The 15,648-nt window shown below is 54.4% G+C and overlaps 5 protein-coding genes across 5 annotated transcripts; 3 read left to right on the forward strand and 2 right to left on the reverse strand.

Annotated features, from left to right (window-relative positions):
• Nucleotides 1-1,742: 1,742 nt before the first annotated feature.
• On the forward strand, nt 1,743-2,958 carry PG994_003796 (uncharacterized protein; the record flags this gene model as incomplete). Its single annotated transcript, XM_066855205.1, has 3 exons — nt 1,743-2,078; nt 2,108-2,836; nt 2,929-2,958. The coding sequence occupies 3 exons, from the start codon at nt 1,743-1,745 to the stop codon at nt 2,956-2,958; spliced, it is 1,095 nt and encodes a 364-aa protein (XP_066719483.1).
• A 31-nt stretch (nt 2,959-2,989) lies between these two features.
• Nucleotides 2,990-5,940, reverse strand: PG994_003797 (transcriptional regulatory protein; the record flags this gene model as incomplete). The annotated part of the gene is made up of 4 exons (XM_066855206.1): nt 2,990-4,165; nt 4,189-5,373; nt 5,431-5,455; nt 5,753-5,940. The coding sequence occupies 4 exons, from the start codon at nt 5,938-5,940 to the stop codon at nt 2,990-2,992; spliced, it is 2,574 nt and encodes an 857-aa protein (XP_066719484.1).
• Nucleotides 5,941-7,852: 1,912 nt separating this feature from the next.
• Nucleotides 7,853-9,316, forward strand: PG994_003798 (uncharacterized protein; the record flags this gene model as incomplete). Its single annotated transcript, XM_066855207.1, has 5 exons — nt 7,853-7,928; nt 7,982-8,015; nt 8,076-8,154; nt 8,179-8,224; nt 8,289-9,316. The coding sequence occupies 5 exons, from the start codon at nt 7,853-7,855 to the stop codon at nt 9,314-9,316; spliced, it is 1,263 nt and encodes a 420-aa protein (XP_066719485.1).
• A 992-nt stretch (nt 9,317-10,308) lies between these two features.
• Nucleotides 10,309-11,148, forward strand: PG994_003799 (short-chain dehydrogenase; the record flags this gene model as incomplete). Its single annotated transcript, XM_066855208.1, has 1 exon — nt 10,309-11,148. The coding sequence occupies one exon, from the start codon at nt 10,309-10,311 to the stop codon at nt 11,146-11,148; it is 840 nt and encodes a 279-aa protein (XP_066719486.1).
• Nucleotides 11,149-12,760: 1,612 nt separating this feature from the next.
• PG994_003800 (HAD-superfamily subfamily IIA hydrolase) lies at nt 12,761-14,211 on the reverse strand (the record flags this gene model as incomplete). Its single annotated transcript, XM_066855209.1, has 2 exons — nt 12,761-13,796; nt 13,853-14,211. The coding sequence occupies 2 exons, from the start codon at nt 14,209-14,211 to the stop codon at nt 12,761-12,763; spliced, it is 1,395 nt and encodes a 464-aa protein (XP_066719487.1).
• Between the last annotated feature and the right edge of the window lie 1,437 nt (nt 14,212-15,648).

The following is a 15,648-nucleotide window of genomic DNA, read 5'->3' on the forward strand; positions in this document are numbered from 1 at the left end:
TTGGTCGGGTGCTCTAGCGCGGTCTGGCCCGCCCTTTCTCCCACTATTGGAGGTTTCTAGTGCCAAGCCAAGTCAGCACAGTGGAATGGCGAACCATATTACTCGTGGTAGTAGGAACCACCTGCAATGCGCAATGCTAGAATGTTGGCAATGTTATGCTAGCAGTCAAGCGGTAAACACGTCAGCAAGAGCTTCATGGCCGGTCTCCAGTTTGGGGTGGATAGGTATGCAATCAACAGAGCAACAACAGCCGTATGTATCTGATCCTATGCACACCGAGTGTTTGTGCAGATCTGTCCAGAAGATCTGTCTTCTCTGGCTCTCTCCTTTTCTCGCTGGAACCAGTTGAGCATCCTCATTAATAATAAATCTGCCCAGGTCTGGTTTAGCTTGCCCCCAAGTGTCCCTCCTATTGCCCCTCTACTGCCCCTCTACTGCCCCTCCATGCGTACCTGTCGAGGCATGCTACGTAATTGCGTTGAGAAGCGGTAGAGCTCCTGCTCGCCAATTGATCCATCACAACTTCCGCTGGTGTGAAGCAATCATAAGATTTGCCTGCAAACGAAACACTCCCCTAGCCAATTACTCTTCCAGCCTACTGTGCGAGATGCAATGGCACTCGCAGATCTGTATGACCACGGATGTCGGCACTCTTTGATTAACCACACTATAAGAGAGAGAAGGTGCTATTGGCCACGACCACCACCTCCCCAGAGCAATTACAGCGCCCCAGAGCCATTGATTGCATGCCGCTATTCCGGCCCGCATCCTGATGGATATCTCCTCCCGGAACCTGTTTGCTTTCATGGCTGTCTCGTATGATCTTTGTCTAACGTACGTACGTGCAATGAATGTTGTCGAGAAGCTGCGAATATTCCACTGCCTTCTCCTCGACCAGGCAGTGCAAATTACCTCTTGGTCACCCCCATCATCTGCCGGCATAAGCAGCTGGATAAACGATACCTGTCCTGCCAGTGTGATAGATGCGGGGAGAGGCCGCCCCGCTGCGGAACATGCTGGGCTACCGGAGCCGAACGCGCCCGGGGTCCGGTACAGACAAGAGCCACGAATAAGCATGCTCTTCCCATCGAGTCTATATCATAGGACGGACGGTTTTTTATGCATTCATCAACCTGTTTCTGACTCTGTCACGTTCGTTTCTACAAGGAGCAGCAATCTGACTACTACGGAACTCGTAAGTAACCTGACTAGGCTTTCCATTTTCCTAGCAAAGCTCGATGCATGTCATCCATCTGCTGGGTAAGGTGACTCGGTATTCGATCCGAATGCTACCCGGGAACTAGTCAGTAAGCTGGAGCTAGAATATGGCTTTACGACTTTCTGGAGTACGGCTTCGCACATTTCAAAATGTCCATGGGCGCTGCTATTTCAGCTGGCCAGCACGCAATTAAGCATCTTAAGTCCGGAAGCTGGAGATAAGCCTACCTTGCTTATGGGAACAGCTCACTTCTATTGCATCTTTCGTTTGGAGTTAAGGAGACTTGGTCTCCGAATTGGTCAGCTCAGCAAATGCATCACCAAGCGGTTTGTATGGCCAGGTCAGTTAATACTAATCAGTAGCATCACGAAAACCTTCTTACAGGGACGCCGCTCTGAGAAACCTGACTATAAGAAGGGAGCTCGAATAAGAGTACAGGTCAATCTAGGATGCACCTTCTATGGTAGAGCATATTACTGGAATATAGGCTATTTTTCTCGACGGAATTCACCACTGCTTGACCATGTTCTTCGGAAACCACGCCCAGCTCGGCCTCGCCGCCAAGATCCCCGTCCCGGACCCGTCCCCCGTCCTCTCCTACAGTCCCGTCGTCCTCGACCATGTCCCCAACCGCCCCGCGCCCTTGCAGATGCGCGTCTCCGTCCCTTCACCCTCCTCTTCTTCTTCCACTTCGTCTAGCGAGCCGCTGCCCGTCATCTTGCTCGCCCACGGCCTCGGCCTCAGCAGCTTCCTCTCATCCCACGAGGGCTACGCCCCCCTCGCCGACTTCCTGGCCGGCCGCGGCTTCGCCGTGATCCAGCCGACGTTTCTGTACTCCAGGTTCTACGACCCGGCCAAGGTCCCCACAACGGAGGAGCCGGGAACGAGTTCCACTGGAAGACGAGCGTTCGGGACCTCACCCAGATCCTCGACCGCCTCGACGAGATCGAGGCCGCGGTGCCCGGTTTGCTACTCAGTAGCAGCAGCAGCGGCGGACGCCGGATGTTGGACCGCGAGCGGATCGCCATCGTCGGCCACTCGTTCGGCGCCGCCACCGTCAACCTGCTCCTCGGCGTCGTCAACACCGACACCCGCTTCCCCGGCGAGGCCGGCGCGGCGATGTTCGGCGGGCGCGACGCACGCATCAAGGCCGGCGTGCTGATGGCCGTGGCCGGCTCCGGTCCCCTAGAGACTGAGGCCGGACGGAAGATTCTTCCCTTCTACGGGCGCGACTTCGGCCAGCTCCGGGCGCCGACGCTCGTCGTCGCGGGCGATAGCGATGCGAGCGGGTATCTGACGACGAGGGGGCCCGAGTTCCACATGGACGCGTACCGTTTGGCGCCGGGGCCCAAGGACCTGCTGACGGTCCGGGGCGGGCTGCACTGCCTCGGCGGCGTCGACGGGTGGGACGCCGTCGGCACGCCCGACACGGATCCGCAGCGGCTGGGCGCCGTGCAGCGGATGACGTGGGCGTACTTACGGAGCCAGCTCTACGAGGGCGATACGGCGTGGGCGGATGCGTGCGAGGCTTTGAAGGGGTTGGGGAACTCGGGGACGTCCAGCACAAACCCTAGTAGTAACAAAGGTACGAAGTATTTTGGCAGACAGCGTGACAAAGTAGCGGGAACTTGTCTGAGAATCTGCGTGGAACAAACAGCAGTGTCATTCCTGAAGTATGTATATTTATGTATGCTCATGAATATCGTCAGATGTTCCGCAAGCCTGCCTTGGCGCTGTGAGACCCCCATTGATATCCCACCATGTATGCTATTATGATTGGCGAAAAAGCCAGTCGCTATTCGCATCGACCGTGAAATTGGTGATATTAAACTCGTTCGCCACACCACCACCACCACCACCTGTCCCTCCCCCTCCATTACTAGGGTTGGTTCCATTCAGCCCGCCATGACCAGGCGGTATCTCCGCCTTCATCTCTGTCCCGCCGTTTACGCCTCCTCCTCCATTCTGGTGGCCCCCATTCGCCGGCGTCGCCTCGCTGCTGAACGGCAGGCGCGGCACGTTGAAGAAGTCAAAGACGTCGAGGTACTCGAGCTCGTTGGGCGCCGGCGTGCGGGCCGGCGTCACGCTGGGCAGCCGACTGGGCGCGCCGCAACCGCCACCACCGCCGCCGCCGGCGAGATGGCGCGGCTGGCGGCTGATGAGGATGTCGAGGTCGAAGGCGGTGCGGCGCATGTCGGCGAGGATCTTGACCGAGGACGGCGTGATGCGCTCGCCCGTCGCGCCCAGCGCGCGCTCGCTGTCGGCGTGCTCGTCCAGCACGCGCTGCAGCAGCTCGCAGTAGCGGCCCGCGACGGGCCAGTAGCGGCCCATGTCCCGGAGCGTGTCGACCAGGAAGGCGATCTGGGGCGACAGCTTGTGCTCGACCGTGGAGCCGTGCACGAGGAGCAGGCGGGCCGCGACCCAGAGGGTGAAGGCAAAGGGCGGACCCAGCTTGTTGAGCAGGCCGTTCTGGACGACGAATTCGCCGAGCGCGGCGATGTTCTCGACGGCGCCGTGGCAGTGCTGGCTGGCGATCAGGGATGGGGTGAAGATAGGAGACCGCGTGGTTGGGTACGCCGCTGAGGAGTGTAGTCGGATGACGGCGGTGTGATAGGTTGCGTGAAGCATGACCCAGGCACAGTTCAACGTTTTACTGCAGCCCGGCTGGTACAGTTTAGCCATGTTGCCAAAGTCGCCGGGAAGACCGAACTTCCAAGAGGTGAGCAAGTTGTCGAGCTGCTTGTATCGCATCTGCCACTGCTCTACATCACTCAATGCGCTGATGTCGACGGGTTGCTTGAGAAACTTGTGGATCTTGGATAAAATCCCAAGTATCTCAATATAGTACGAGAAAGCCCCCAGGTTCTCCGGCTGATTTGTATCGTGATCTGGCAGGTCGGATGGGTAGTCCTGCGTCTGGAACCATCGCGTGTCCACTTTCTGGTTCTTCATCCACAGATCGTCGCGACAAGGAGGGTCCTATCAATTTCCTTGTCATCCAAAGCGAACTCGAAGGCCGTGGCGATAGTCGCATAGCGATCCAGCAAGTAGATCATCCAGAACAGTCTCCGCCGTGACTCGTCCTCCACAAAGTCCCGGGGCTCAGGTAGTAACATGGCTCGAAGGGTGTAAATGGAAGAAAAGCTCGGAGAAACCGAGAACGAGTTGCTCTCCACGGCTAGTCCTAGCTGCACGACGGACCGGGTGATTAAAGCCATGACGTTCCATCCAGGAGGTCCATTACCACTGCCGCACAAGTCGAGAGCAAGGATCACTAAAGCTTGGAGAACTTTAACAGAAGAGTGTTCCAGGCCGTAGAGAAGGACTCTGTTCTTGGACACATTGTGATAGTGCTGTCTCCTCTCGTCGGTCAGGCGAGCGTCTGTGGAATACCGTAAAGTTGTCGCAACAATAGCATGGAGCAAGATCCTATCCGTCTCGTCTAGTGCCGATGGCCCGAATAAAGCATCAAGCGTTGTTTTGCGGTGCAGTATTGGACACCAGGTGTTAATGTGCTTGAAATATAAGTCTGCGAGGGCATACAATAAGTCATAAGGGGGTAAGTCCTGATCTGACGAGAGATGGGTTTGACTCTGTGCGACGCTCAGCCCGGGTGACTGGAGAGAGTGGCTACTGCTGTAGTAGTCCTGTGTTGATGAGCTAACAGGCATACTAGGAACTTGATTAGTGGGTGATATGCCGGATAGGTGCAGCGGAGGCTGGAAGCCGTCGTGCACTGAATGCATCGACGGTGTTTGCGGTGGCATCCCGAAGTCGACACCCTGTGTGACGGCGGGGTATGTCGAGGGTTTCTGGAGGAACAAGGCCGTTTCAGCCTGGGGTGTACGTAGGGGCTCATGCTGCCGGAACATGGGCGCTGTATCCCGGGGTGTGCCATGGTCACTGAGTACGCTCGCGTTACTGTTCCGAACACTGGGAGCGCTCGGTGGCGCAGGATGATGCGGATTGTGGATATACGAGTTCTGCAAGATCTCCGAATGGGACCGTAATATCTCCTCCAGCTTGTCGAGACGTTGCTCTAACTCCCTGCCGTAACCCGCTCTTAAGCCGGGTTTCTTCCTTTCTCGGTACTCGCAGTAGACCGAGTTGCGCTTGCACCAGCCGCAAGACGGCTGGCCACGGTCACATTTCACCTATCGTGTTATTTAGTAACTGCACTCAAGGAACAGGAAGATCGCAAAACGCCTTACCTTTCTTTGCTTGCATAGCTCACACCTTGGCAATGAGTCCATGTTAGCACAAATACCCTCATAGTCTTGAATGCATGGCCCGCCACCCAATCTATTGGCACTATTCTCGTGAGAGGTAGTCGAGTGGACATATAGACTATATTTAGTCCAGTGTGCAATCCTGACCTAACGAGGCAGTAAACCTGTTGAGCTTGGGAAAATCTGGCTTATGGGATAGAATGGAACTATCATGACTGTCGATGCACTGGAAACTATCCGGTCCGAGCCAGCCAGGAGGCCACCCGGCCCCCTTTAGACATAAAGAAAATGAAAGTTAACGTACGAGACAGAGAGCGGCCTCTTGCGTTTACCGGCTCTTGCAGACTCGGCCTCATATTGGTCATCATCGGGGTCTATATCGTCCCCGCTGTGAAGGCCGTTCCCATCGTCGCTGTCCGGCTCTGCTTTATCGCGGTGGTGCAGTGGCGGCGAGACAAGATGGTGTGACTGGGTTCCGTGGTCGGCCGGCATGGCTTTTGAATGTCTAGGCATGCGCTCTAGTCGGAGAAGTAGTATACAGGGTACATACACCCCCTGGAGTGTGACTTAGTTTGATGGCCGGACTCAAAGATAGGGTCTCTTCTCGGTGTAATGAAGCAGCGGCATGTTCCCAGCCCGACTTCGAGTCTCATTCAGAACACCGAGGGCCACGAAAGCGACGGTATGGGCCGATGGTTTGCGATAGCTCGGGGTAATGTTGAGCAGAAGTAATGAGTAGATGGAGCGGTTCTGGGCCCCGGGGAATTTTATTGTGGGCAAATTGGGGGAAAGGAAGGGGGAGGGAAGACTGGCAGACAGCGGCAGACAGCGGCACACGCACAGCACAGCGGGTAGCGGCTTTGGTGCCCGTCTCGGGGTCTGGGTCTGGGGGAGGAAGAGGTTCGTGTTAGTTAGCACGGGTGTCACCCCCCAAGAACGAGCAGCTCGTGAACCTCATAGGCTCTGAATCCATCGGCAGTTCTCAGGTTCCGCCGTGCATACATGAGGTGTGTGTTCATTCATCATTGCTTCTTACATCAGTACAGACAGTATGCATGTCAGACTTGCGAATTCCAATATGCAGAGGCAATTGAGTAATTGCATTGCACTTGGCATAAAAAGGTTGTACAACCCGGAACCCGCTAAATTCGCTTGGTGGGGAAGGGGAGAGAGGCATTTCTCCAGACTTCAGCTCGCAGAATCTCATCATTACAACATCGCACTCGGGCGATGACAGGGTTACAAACCTATGTTGATAGAGATGAATGAATTTGGGCAGTCATCAAGTTTCCCTGGTATATATGATGGGCTGAGATCTCACCTCACTCTCGGTGTGCCCTCCGTCAGAGACTGGAGAGAGCGAACATTTATTTGGAGTACCCCAGCCTTCCAGTAATAGCTCCCCACCTGTTTCGACATGAAAATGCGGGGTGAACAAAAGCAACATCCTTGTTCCCCGGGCATGTGTCACGAGCATCTCTACTTCTGCACCATGCACAGGAAAACGCCATGGCGACGATCACATTGATGTATACTTACTTACTTAAGGATTGTAAGAGCTGAACAGTATAGTTAGAAGCTCACGGCACGCAAGTAGAAACATAGGGGTTAAAAGAGCAAATACATGTAGGTAGGCCACAAGAGACTAGAATCGTCCCTCAATCACACGGTGCCGCTCGCCATCAACAGCAGATAGCCTACCTACTGAGGCCAATACCGCAGTGTCACATCCCAGAGCCGATTGTCCAATCAACGACGGGTATTCATATTTGAACTTCATAGATCCAGAAGTCATCTGCAACCACCATTTCAACTGCAGCCATTTGAGTAACTCTGCCTCATGAGTTGTCCACGGCACTCATTCAGCAGCAGCACATCTTACTGCCTGGTTCATTACTATTCGGTGGACGTCTCATAACCCGGATTCTGTTCTCACAGGCGTTGACTCCCGAGGTCCAGTAAAACCAGACAGACGTACATCAGTGGGACACTCGAATAACTGCTACCCTTATCGTAATTGGACATTGAATAGACTTATTACCTAGACGCAACCGATCATTTTGCCCTTCCGAGGTGGAGACGCCACTGGTCCGGCCGTTCAGTAGCAGTTGCCAGTAGTGAAAGTTGCTCGGGTCATCTCGAACCGATCACGAGCCGCACGTCACCTCGGCCTTGCCCAAGAACGTGCGTTCGGCCGCATGGGACTTGGATGACTAGAAACGAGTCCTATCGTGTTTATGTGACTTTGAATGAATTGTATTTAGCAATCGACCTAATCTGGCCACGACGATCTCACATATATTTGCACCTACATCCACTTATTTGCTCTCGTCAAGATTATTCCATATTACTCGTCAGCTGGGTAGGTATCTCACTTCATCATTCCCTATAGCACTCATCCATCATGTCGTCCTCCTCGGTGAGGCCATTTCCCACAATCAAGGCCATTCGGACCTTCATCATCGGTGGTGTTGGCTCAGGTACGTTCTGCGAATCATGTGTCTTCTTACCACCAAGGCTGACCTTCACATAGGAGGTGATTATCATAATGTCAAAGGAGGCCATTGGTGAGTATACTGCTAGGTGAACCAATGCTGCTGGCCTCTTTCTCACGGCTCTCCCAATAGGTTGATTGACACCGATATCTCTACTCCATGCTCAATCTGGGATCAGTACAAGAAGTCTCGCACTAGCTGGGGCATCAATGTCTTGGGCTCGTTCTGAGTAGAGATAGAAGCCACAGATGGCACTGTAGGATTTGCCACAGGATTTGGAGGTAAGGGCTGCTCTCTCCTGTACTCAGTTTGGTATCGTGAATATTCACCAGGTCACACTTGCAGGTCCGCCGGGATGTTGGCTGGTCCACCAGCATTTCGAACGGTTCCTCATTGGCGCCGATCCCCGCAACACGAATCTCCTGTTTGAGCAGATGTACCGAGCCTCGATGTTCTATGGCCGCAAGGGACTTCCCGTGGCTGTCATATCCGTCATCGACCTGGCCATCTGGGACTTGCTCGGCAAGCTGCGCAATGAGCCCGTCTACCGGCTCATTGGCGGTGCTGCACGCGAGAAGATAGATTTCTACTGCACAGGCCCCGAGCCGACCGCCGCCAAGGATATGGGCTTCTGGGGCGCCAAGGTGCCGCTCCCCTACTGCCCGGCGGACGGGCATGAGGGTCTGAGGAAGAATATCGCCTTCCTCCGCAAGCATCGCGAGAGCGTGGGGCCCGACTTCCCCATCATGGTCGATTGCTACATGAGCCTGAACGTGTCGTACACCATCGAGATCGTGGAGGCGTGCAAGGACCTCAACATCAACTGGTGGGAGGAGTGCCTGACGCCTGACGACACCGACGGCTTCGAGCTGATCAAGCGGGCACACCCCACCGTGAAGTTCACGACGGGTGAACATGAGTACTCGAGATACGGCTTCCGCAAACTGATCGAGAACCGCAACCTCGACATTATCCAGCCAGATGTCATGTGGCTGGGCGGCATGACGGAGCTGCTCAAGGTGGCCGCGCACGCAGCAGCGTACGACATCCCTGTGGTGCCTCACGCAAGTGGCCCATATAGCTACCACTTCGTCATATCGCAGCCCAACACGCCATTCCAAGAGTACCTAGCCAACTCCCCCGACGGCAAAAGTGTCCTCCCGGTCTTTGGAGACCTCTTCATCGACGAGCCTATCCCAACTCAGGGCTTTTTGACGTCGGCGGACCTGGACAAGCCCGGGTTCGGCTTGACGATCAATCCGGCCGCGAGATCTAAGCTGATATCGTCTGCTTACCTGCTCAACCCACCACCGATGAAAGCGTTGCAACCTGCCGAAACTGAGACCGAAGCTGCGCCGTCTGAATCTACATAGCTTGAGGGTCCGACGGCGGGCTTAGAGTCAAGTTCTGAGGATGGTGCTCTTCATCTTCAAAGAAACTGGAGCTCGGAGGAAGAAGATGACTGGGTGGCTCGCGTTTGGACTTTGAGCGACATCATTAGCTAGCTGCCGTACATGAAAACCAGATTGACTGTATTTCCGGTGGATCAACGTAGCTATAAATTACTTATTAAGAATCGAAATAATGCTGCATTCAATATCGTTCAAGTTCCGATTAGTGTTCTGAGTGGCTGCTTGCTATATGATCGTTCAATTGCGTCCAGTTATTGCACCTCGTCCTTGTGCTATAAGTCGGGTTTGCTATCTAAGGTGAGTTTTGTTTACTTTCAATCCCGAATCTGCCCCCACCGACTTCGTCATAGCACCCAGCTCTTCCAAGACCCCTCCATTCGGCAACCACTAACCCGAAACGCGGGGCAGTCGAGGCTTCCAAAGGGCAATGTCGACTCGCGAGAACTTGCTCGTCCTCTGAACGAGGCCGACGCTAAGAGAATTTGTAATATTGAATTGATTTTGGTGCATATTTTGGTTCATGCGGGCCATTTGACTAGGGGTTGGAGTACTATCGCCATCAGCAAATAACGGTTCTGAGAGACATTTGCAGAGCCGTTGTTGAGCGTCTGAAGGTGCGTCACTGCCATTATCGTGAACCCCCGGCCGCTTTGGTGGTCGGCGCCTCCCCGGAACTAGCAAGCCGTGCCTACCTCAACTTACATAGAGAAGAATCAACCTTTACACAATCTTCCAGCGTCACTCTCACTTTCTTCCTTCTCTTCCAACGTTGGATCGATAGCTTTCACCCGATAGTCTTGTAGTTCGTGATCTCTGTTCTGCTCCTTCATCTCACTTCTCAAGCATCGTCAGGATTCATTTCAACTCAAGTCCTTCATCCAGCCAAGGGAAAGGTAGACCGAGCAAGGACGATAAAAACTAACAAGAAAAGAAAGACCAAGACGGAAACGACAATGCCCCCCACAAACCTCCTCGCCGGCAAGACCGCCATCATCACGGGCGGTACTACGGGTATCGGCCGCGCCATCGCGCTGGAGTACCTGCGCCAGGGCTGCAACGTCGTCGTCAACCACCTGGACCTGCCGCGGGACTCGACGCACCTGGATTCGCTATTATCGGAGGCTGCCTCGCTTAAAGCCGCCGCCACTATCGCCCCGGGCGGCGCGACGATAGGCGAGCTGGACCACCTCCCCGGCGACGTCACGGACCCGGAGACGGGCCGCCAGCTGGTCGCTCACGCCGTGAGCAAGTTCGGCGGCCGCCTCGACATCTGCGTCTCCAACGCGGGCATCTGCACCTTCGCCGAGTTCCTCGACCTGACGCCGGACCTGTTCACGCGCACGGTGCGGACCAACCTGGACGGGGCCTTCTACGTCGTGCAGGCGGCGGCGCGGCAGATGGCGGCGCAGCACGACCAAGACCCCGCCTCCAGGGGCAGCATCATCGGCGTCTCGAGCATCTCGGCCCTCGTGGGCGGCGGCCAGCAGACGCACTACACGCCGACCAAGGCGGGCGTGCTGTCGCTCATGCAGAGCTGCGCCGTGGCGCTGGGCAAGCACGGCATCCGCTGCAACGCGCTGCTGCCGGGCACCATCCGGACCCAGCTCAACGACGCCGACCTCGCCGACGACGCCAAGCGCAAGTACATGGAGGGCCGCATCCCCCTCGGCCGCACCGGCGCGCCCGCGGACATGGCGGGGCCCTCGGTCTTCTTGGCCTGCGAGGAGATGAGCGGGTATGTGACGGGGTCGCAGCTGTTGGTGGATGGGGGCTTGTTTGTCAATCTGCAGTGACGAAAGGAAAAAAAACGAGCGAGCAATTCACCTGTAAGGACTTGGGTCACTTCTTCACTTCCATTTCTGATAGCGGAATAGTAAGCAGCACGGTGGAACCCCCTTCACTCTGATCACGATCACAATCACAATCATAATCATGTACATGAGTGTACATCCCTATGCTATGGACATACATACACAATGAGTCCGTCCCCCTCTTGAGCCGGCCGGGCGGCTGACGGGTGAGTGGTTGGCTTATATCCTCGACTCGACGCCGGTTCGTCTTGGCACAATAGAGTGGTCCCGAGGGGTGGAAACCAACCCCATAGATCAGCACAGATATTGCGGAGGTGGAGGCGGAGAGATCTACAAAGCTGCTTTGCTCTGGACTTTCATGGCTTCTGGCCTCTTAGGAGGGGTAGGTTATTGGTTCCGGTTTATCTATCTTGGTACCGTTTGGTTAGGTGGTAGTGGAGTCCGTTTCGCGGGGAATGGCGTGAGGTTCATTCGCCAGGAGAAGACGGACAATGTTGATGGTTAACGAAGGAATGCGGAGTTTCCCATAGTACAGACGGGCATCCTTACCATGGACGCGGTAAACGCGGAGGAGGAGCACTGTATGTTTGTTTGTGCATAGCCCCCCCCCCCCATGTGTAGTGGGTATGGGGTTACGGGGTAGGGACGGGGTTGTTGACTCATGTAGTAAATAGAACAGCTTGCGGAGGTTGCCTGCCTATCACATATTGCGGAAGGGATAGTAGCAGTTTCGGTTTACCTAGTAGACGGAAAATCCGCTACTCATGCAGGCGCTACAATAAAAAGCAAGTTTCTCCGGGGTCGCGGAATTTGTGGCTCCCCTACCACCATACTCAATGCCAAACCGTCGTTTACATTACCGTACCGAGCACAGCCGGCAAAGTCGGCGCGCACGCGGCATTTGTAGCTAGGTGCCTAGATGGGGAAGTAAGCAGACTTGGAATATTGACTCGAGGTACCTCGCTTGTTGGCGTGGAGGCCTCATTGACCAAAATTCTGCCCGGGAAGATGCGGTGCTTGAGTAGGAGGCTTCTGTCGTAGCTTTGTCAAACAAACTAAGATATTGCTGCACAGCCCATTCATTACCGAGGAGACGGGCGAGCGATCAACAGAACACAACACATCAAAATTGATGGCACAGGTAAGTTTTAGTTATTCAACTTTTTTTCTTTTTTCTTTGTTCTTTTTGCTATCTAGCTATTTCTCATCAAGTTCCCATGTCCCATTTCCTTCTCTTCTCGTAAGGAATAACATGATTGTAGGACGGTTTCATTCTCGCACCTTGATAGGTAAAGAGATGGAAAGAAATAGAACGCCGCCCAATGATTGTGAAATGACTTGCAGTAGCTCCCAGATGGACTCAGGTTGGTCCTGGAGCTAATGGCGGGAATCCGTAGCGATAAGTTGCCCAACTTGCGCCAGCAATGAAGGTCAAAACTCGTTCTCCTGTTCTAGCCGCAGACGGTCTATGAAACATGGTTGTGAAGCAAAATATGATGGTGTTTAATAAAAGTAAGTGTAAGGAGAACAAAAAGGTTGGTATCATAATAAGCAATAAATCGTAACTTCGTATTCGCCGCGTAGGAGGAATTTCTCATGCGACCCATGAAAGAGCGCGCTCCTCAGAAGGGCTCAAGACGGCGCACTCGGTGCTGTCCAAAAGCCAGTTGGGCAGATCGGTCAATTGAGGCTTCTGCATGGTGGTGGCATACTGTTCGCTGTTTGACAGTTGCTTCCTTTCGCGGCGCTCCATCTCACGCTTGATACCGAAGTTGACGGCATCAAGGACGTTGGGAACCGTAGTGCGGGGCTTGAAAGACGGCTCGGTACCATCCTGGTAGATACCGGTCTTGACGAGGATGCTGTACCAGTCGTTCTCAGCCTTAGTATTGTATTGGTTGGTGCCACGGATGTCACTCTCGGGGGTGTTGCCGACGAAGTAGACTGTCTCGGGGGGTGAGTCCAGGCCGTGTTCGTTCTTGCGCCACTTCTTCAGCAGACGGGTAGCGAACTCAAAGGTGCCAATCTGGGGCTTGCCGAAGGCCTGTGTATTAAGGGTCTTTCCCTTGGTGACTTCCTTGAAAGTGTACTCGACAATGCCACGGAGAGCACCCATGCCGAGGCGAGGGTCGTCATGGGCAGCCGACCAAAGAACATCGTTGTGAGAGAAGAAGATGGGTGGACCCTCCTCGAAGGTTTCCGACATGGTGCCAAGGCGGCCGCCCTTGGACATGGCGACGTCAAGGATGATTTGGAGGTCGCCTGCCCAGTCACGAGAATCAGCGAAGACGAAGACAGCCTCGATGACAGTCTCGCTGAAGTCACGCTGACGAGAGTTGGCAAGCTCCTCGGGAGTAAGCTTGCGGAAGGGGGTAGTAGCACTGTTGTGCTTAATGATATCTCCAGGGGTAACAACGTCTGTGAAGCCGTAGGACTCGGCAACTTGTCGACACTTCTCTCCCTCACCACCGACAACCAGTACGGTCTTGTACTTGGTTGACATCTCGGACATGGGTGTATGTCCGCAAATAAACTGGGCGGTCGAAATGTCGATCTCCATCTGGCGGGAAAGGTCGGCGCATCTTTCAGCTTCCGACTTGCCGCCACCGTTGGTCAAGAAGATGTAAGGACTATTCACAGTTGGTTAGTTTTGATAGGTTGAAGCCGGGCAACTAGAGAAACTCACATCTTCATTCCCCATTCGTTCTTGCCGTTCAACACCTTCATGGCTTCGACAGCCTCCGGGATGGCACGGCCACCTCGGATGAGGACGCCGTCAATGTCGAAGGCGAAGGCGAAGCTGTCGGCGACGAGATCACCATTCTCGTTTGGCGAGATGGGCTCGGAAGGGGGAGTAGATGGGGTAGCGCTGTGAGTCGGGCTCAGGGACGGAGCCGACTCAGAAGAGCTGGGCCTGTCTTGGGTTTCGGTATGTTCCCGAAGCATCTTCTTCGACAGGTCGCCTCGGGCATTTTCCAACTCGTCGGCAAAGCTTCCTCGGTGGAACGAGGGCTTGTAGTGTTGGTCTTCGGGTGCTAGAGTCATGGTGATGGTTTGAGTTTTGGGTAATGAACGAACTCGACACGCAGGTAAATCAAAAGATGAAGTTGTTGGTGAAAGATATAGACTTTAAGCTCGCATTCACGGCGATGAAGGCGGGATGAGTATGAGGATATGTAGAATGGACTGGAGAATGACGATACAGACAAATCTATCTGAAGGTCCGGGGAGACTCCATTATATAACTATCGAGCAGTACCTTGGGAGTTGGAAAGAGTGGGAAAGGGTGGATAGCCTTGGAAAGGGTGGATACGCCGTTCATGGATGGCAAACAGTTGTAGCTGGGTACTCCTTTTCATCGGAGACGCGCAGTGAGATCAGAGAACCCAAGATAGTAAACATGCAAACCTCCGTTGCCAGCGTGGAACACAGTGGGGCCCGTCTGGTGTAAGAGTGCATGTACATGGACCAAAAAAAGGACGCCCGGTACGGAGTACATCCACCCTGCTATGAATCATACCAGGGCCGTTAGACTTCCTTCGTAGGTGGCCGGATTCGACGTGGGAACGTAGCCTGTACTTCGGCCGTACGGTATGGTTCAGGACCCGGCTGGGCCAAATCCCGCAGCATCCAGCAATGCAGCAGTACTCGTCCAGGCGAGAAGCAGACGGCAGCATAGTAGTAGGCAGGTCGACTGCTTGTCCATCGAGGTATCTGGGATCATCAAATTGCCGCTGGTAATCAGTGATTGTGATAGTGGTATGCAAGGCTCCCCCTAGCTCGTCGCTAATCTATGGGTCAATCAGTACTAGTTCCGAGATGTATTCGTCGGGTATGGTTTGAGTGGCTTGCTAAAGAATGACTCGGCCACATGTGAGATGACACCATAGCCCGACTGGGTAGGAGACATAGAGTGTGAGTGGTCCAGCCAGCAGACTTGGCGCCAGTTTTCCATGAGCCCCTGGGCCTTGCAGCCAGCAGCAGTCCTAGAGTCAAGGCAGTGATTTTCTCATACATATCAAAGTGAACGTGTTAGAACAATTTCATGGAGCGAATGGATTCGTAACTGCTTGCGAACTGACGCCCCTCCTATGACGCCGTGACGACTGAATCGACGATGCTATGAGCTTCCGAAATCCGGGTCGTTAACCGCTCGCTATCATGGCAGATAAGAGACCGCTCTAAGCAAAGTGGCAGTCAAAATCAAAAGAAAATTTTCCGTCCCTGGTGGCGCTAAGGGACCTTGACACTTGAGGCTGTACGAAACCATGTATGGCGTCTCTGGTCAGACCAATGGTATTCTCTGCCCAGGGCAGTCAAATACCATCTTACGGTAAGTACCTTGGCGTACTCCCGTTTGCATTGATAGTCGATCTCGGAGAGTATTGATTCCTGTATGTGGCTCGAAACCGGCGGCGGAGCTATGGAAGAGATGCATGCCTGGTCGGAGAAAACAATGGGCCGCTGCATGAGATATGACGT

The sequence above is a fragment of the Apiospora phragmitis genome (genome assembly GCF_038363925.1).
Source record: "Apiospora phragmitis strain CBS 135458 chromosome Unknown utg000004l:1.0-3135199.0:1.0-3139288.0, whole genome shotgun sequence".
Taxonomy (NCBI): domain Eukaryota; kingdom Fungi; phylum Ascomycota; class Sordariomycetes; order Amphisphaeriales; family Apiosporaceae; genus Apiospora; species Apiospora phragmitis.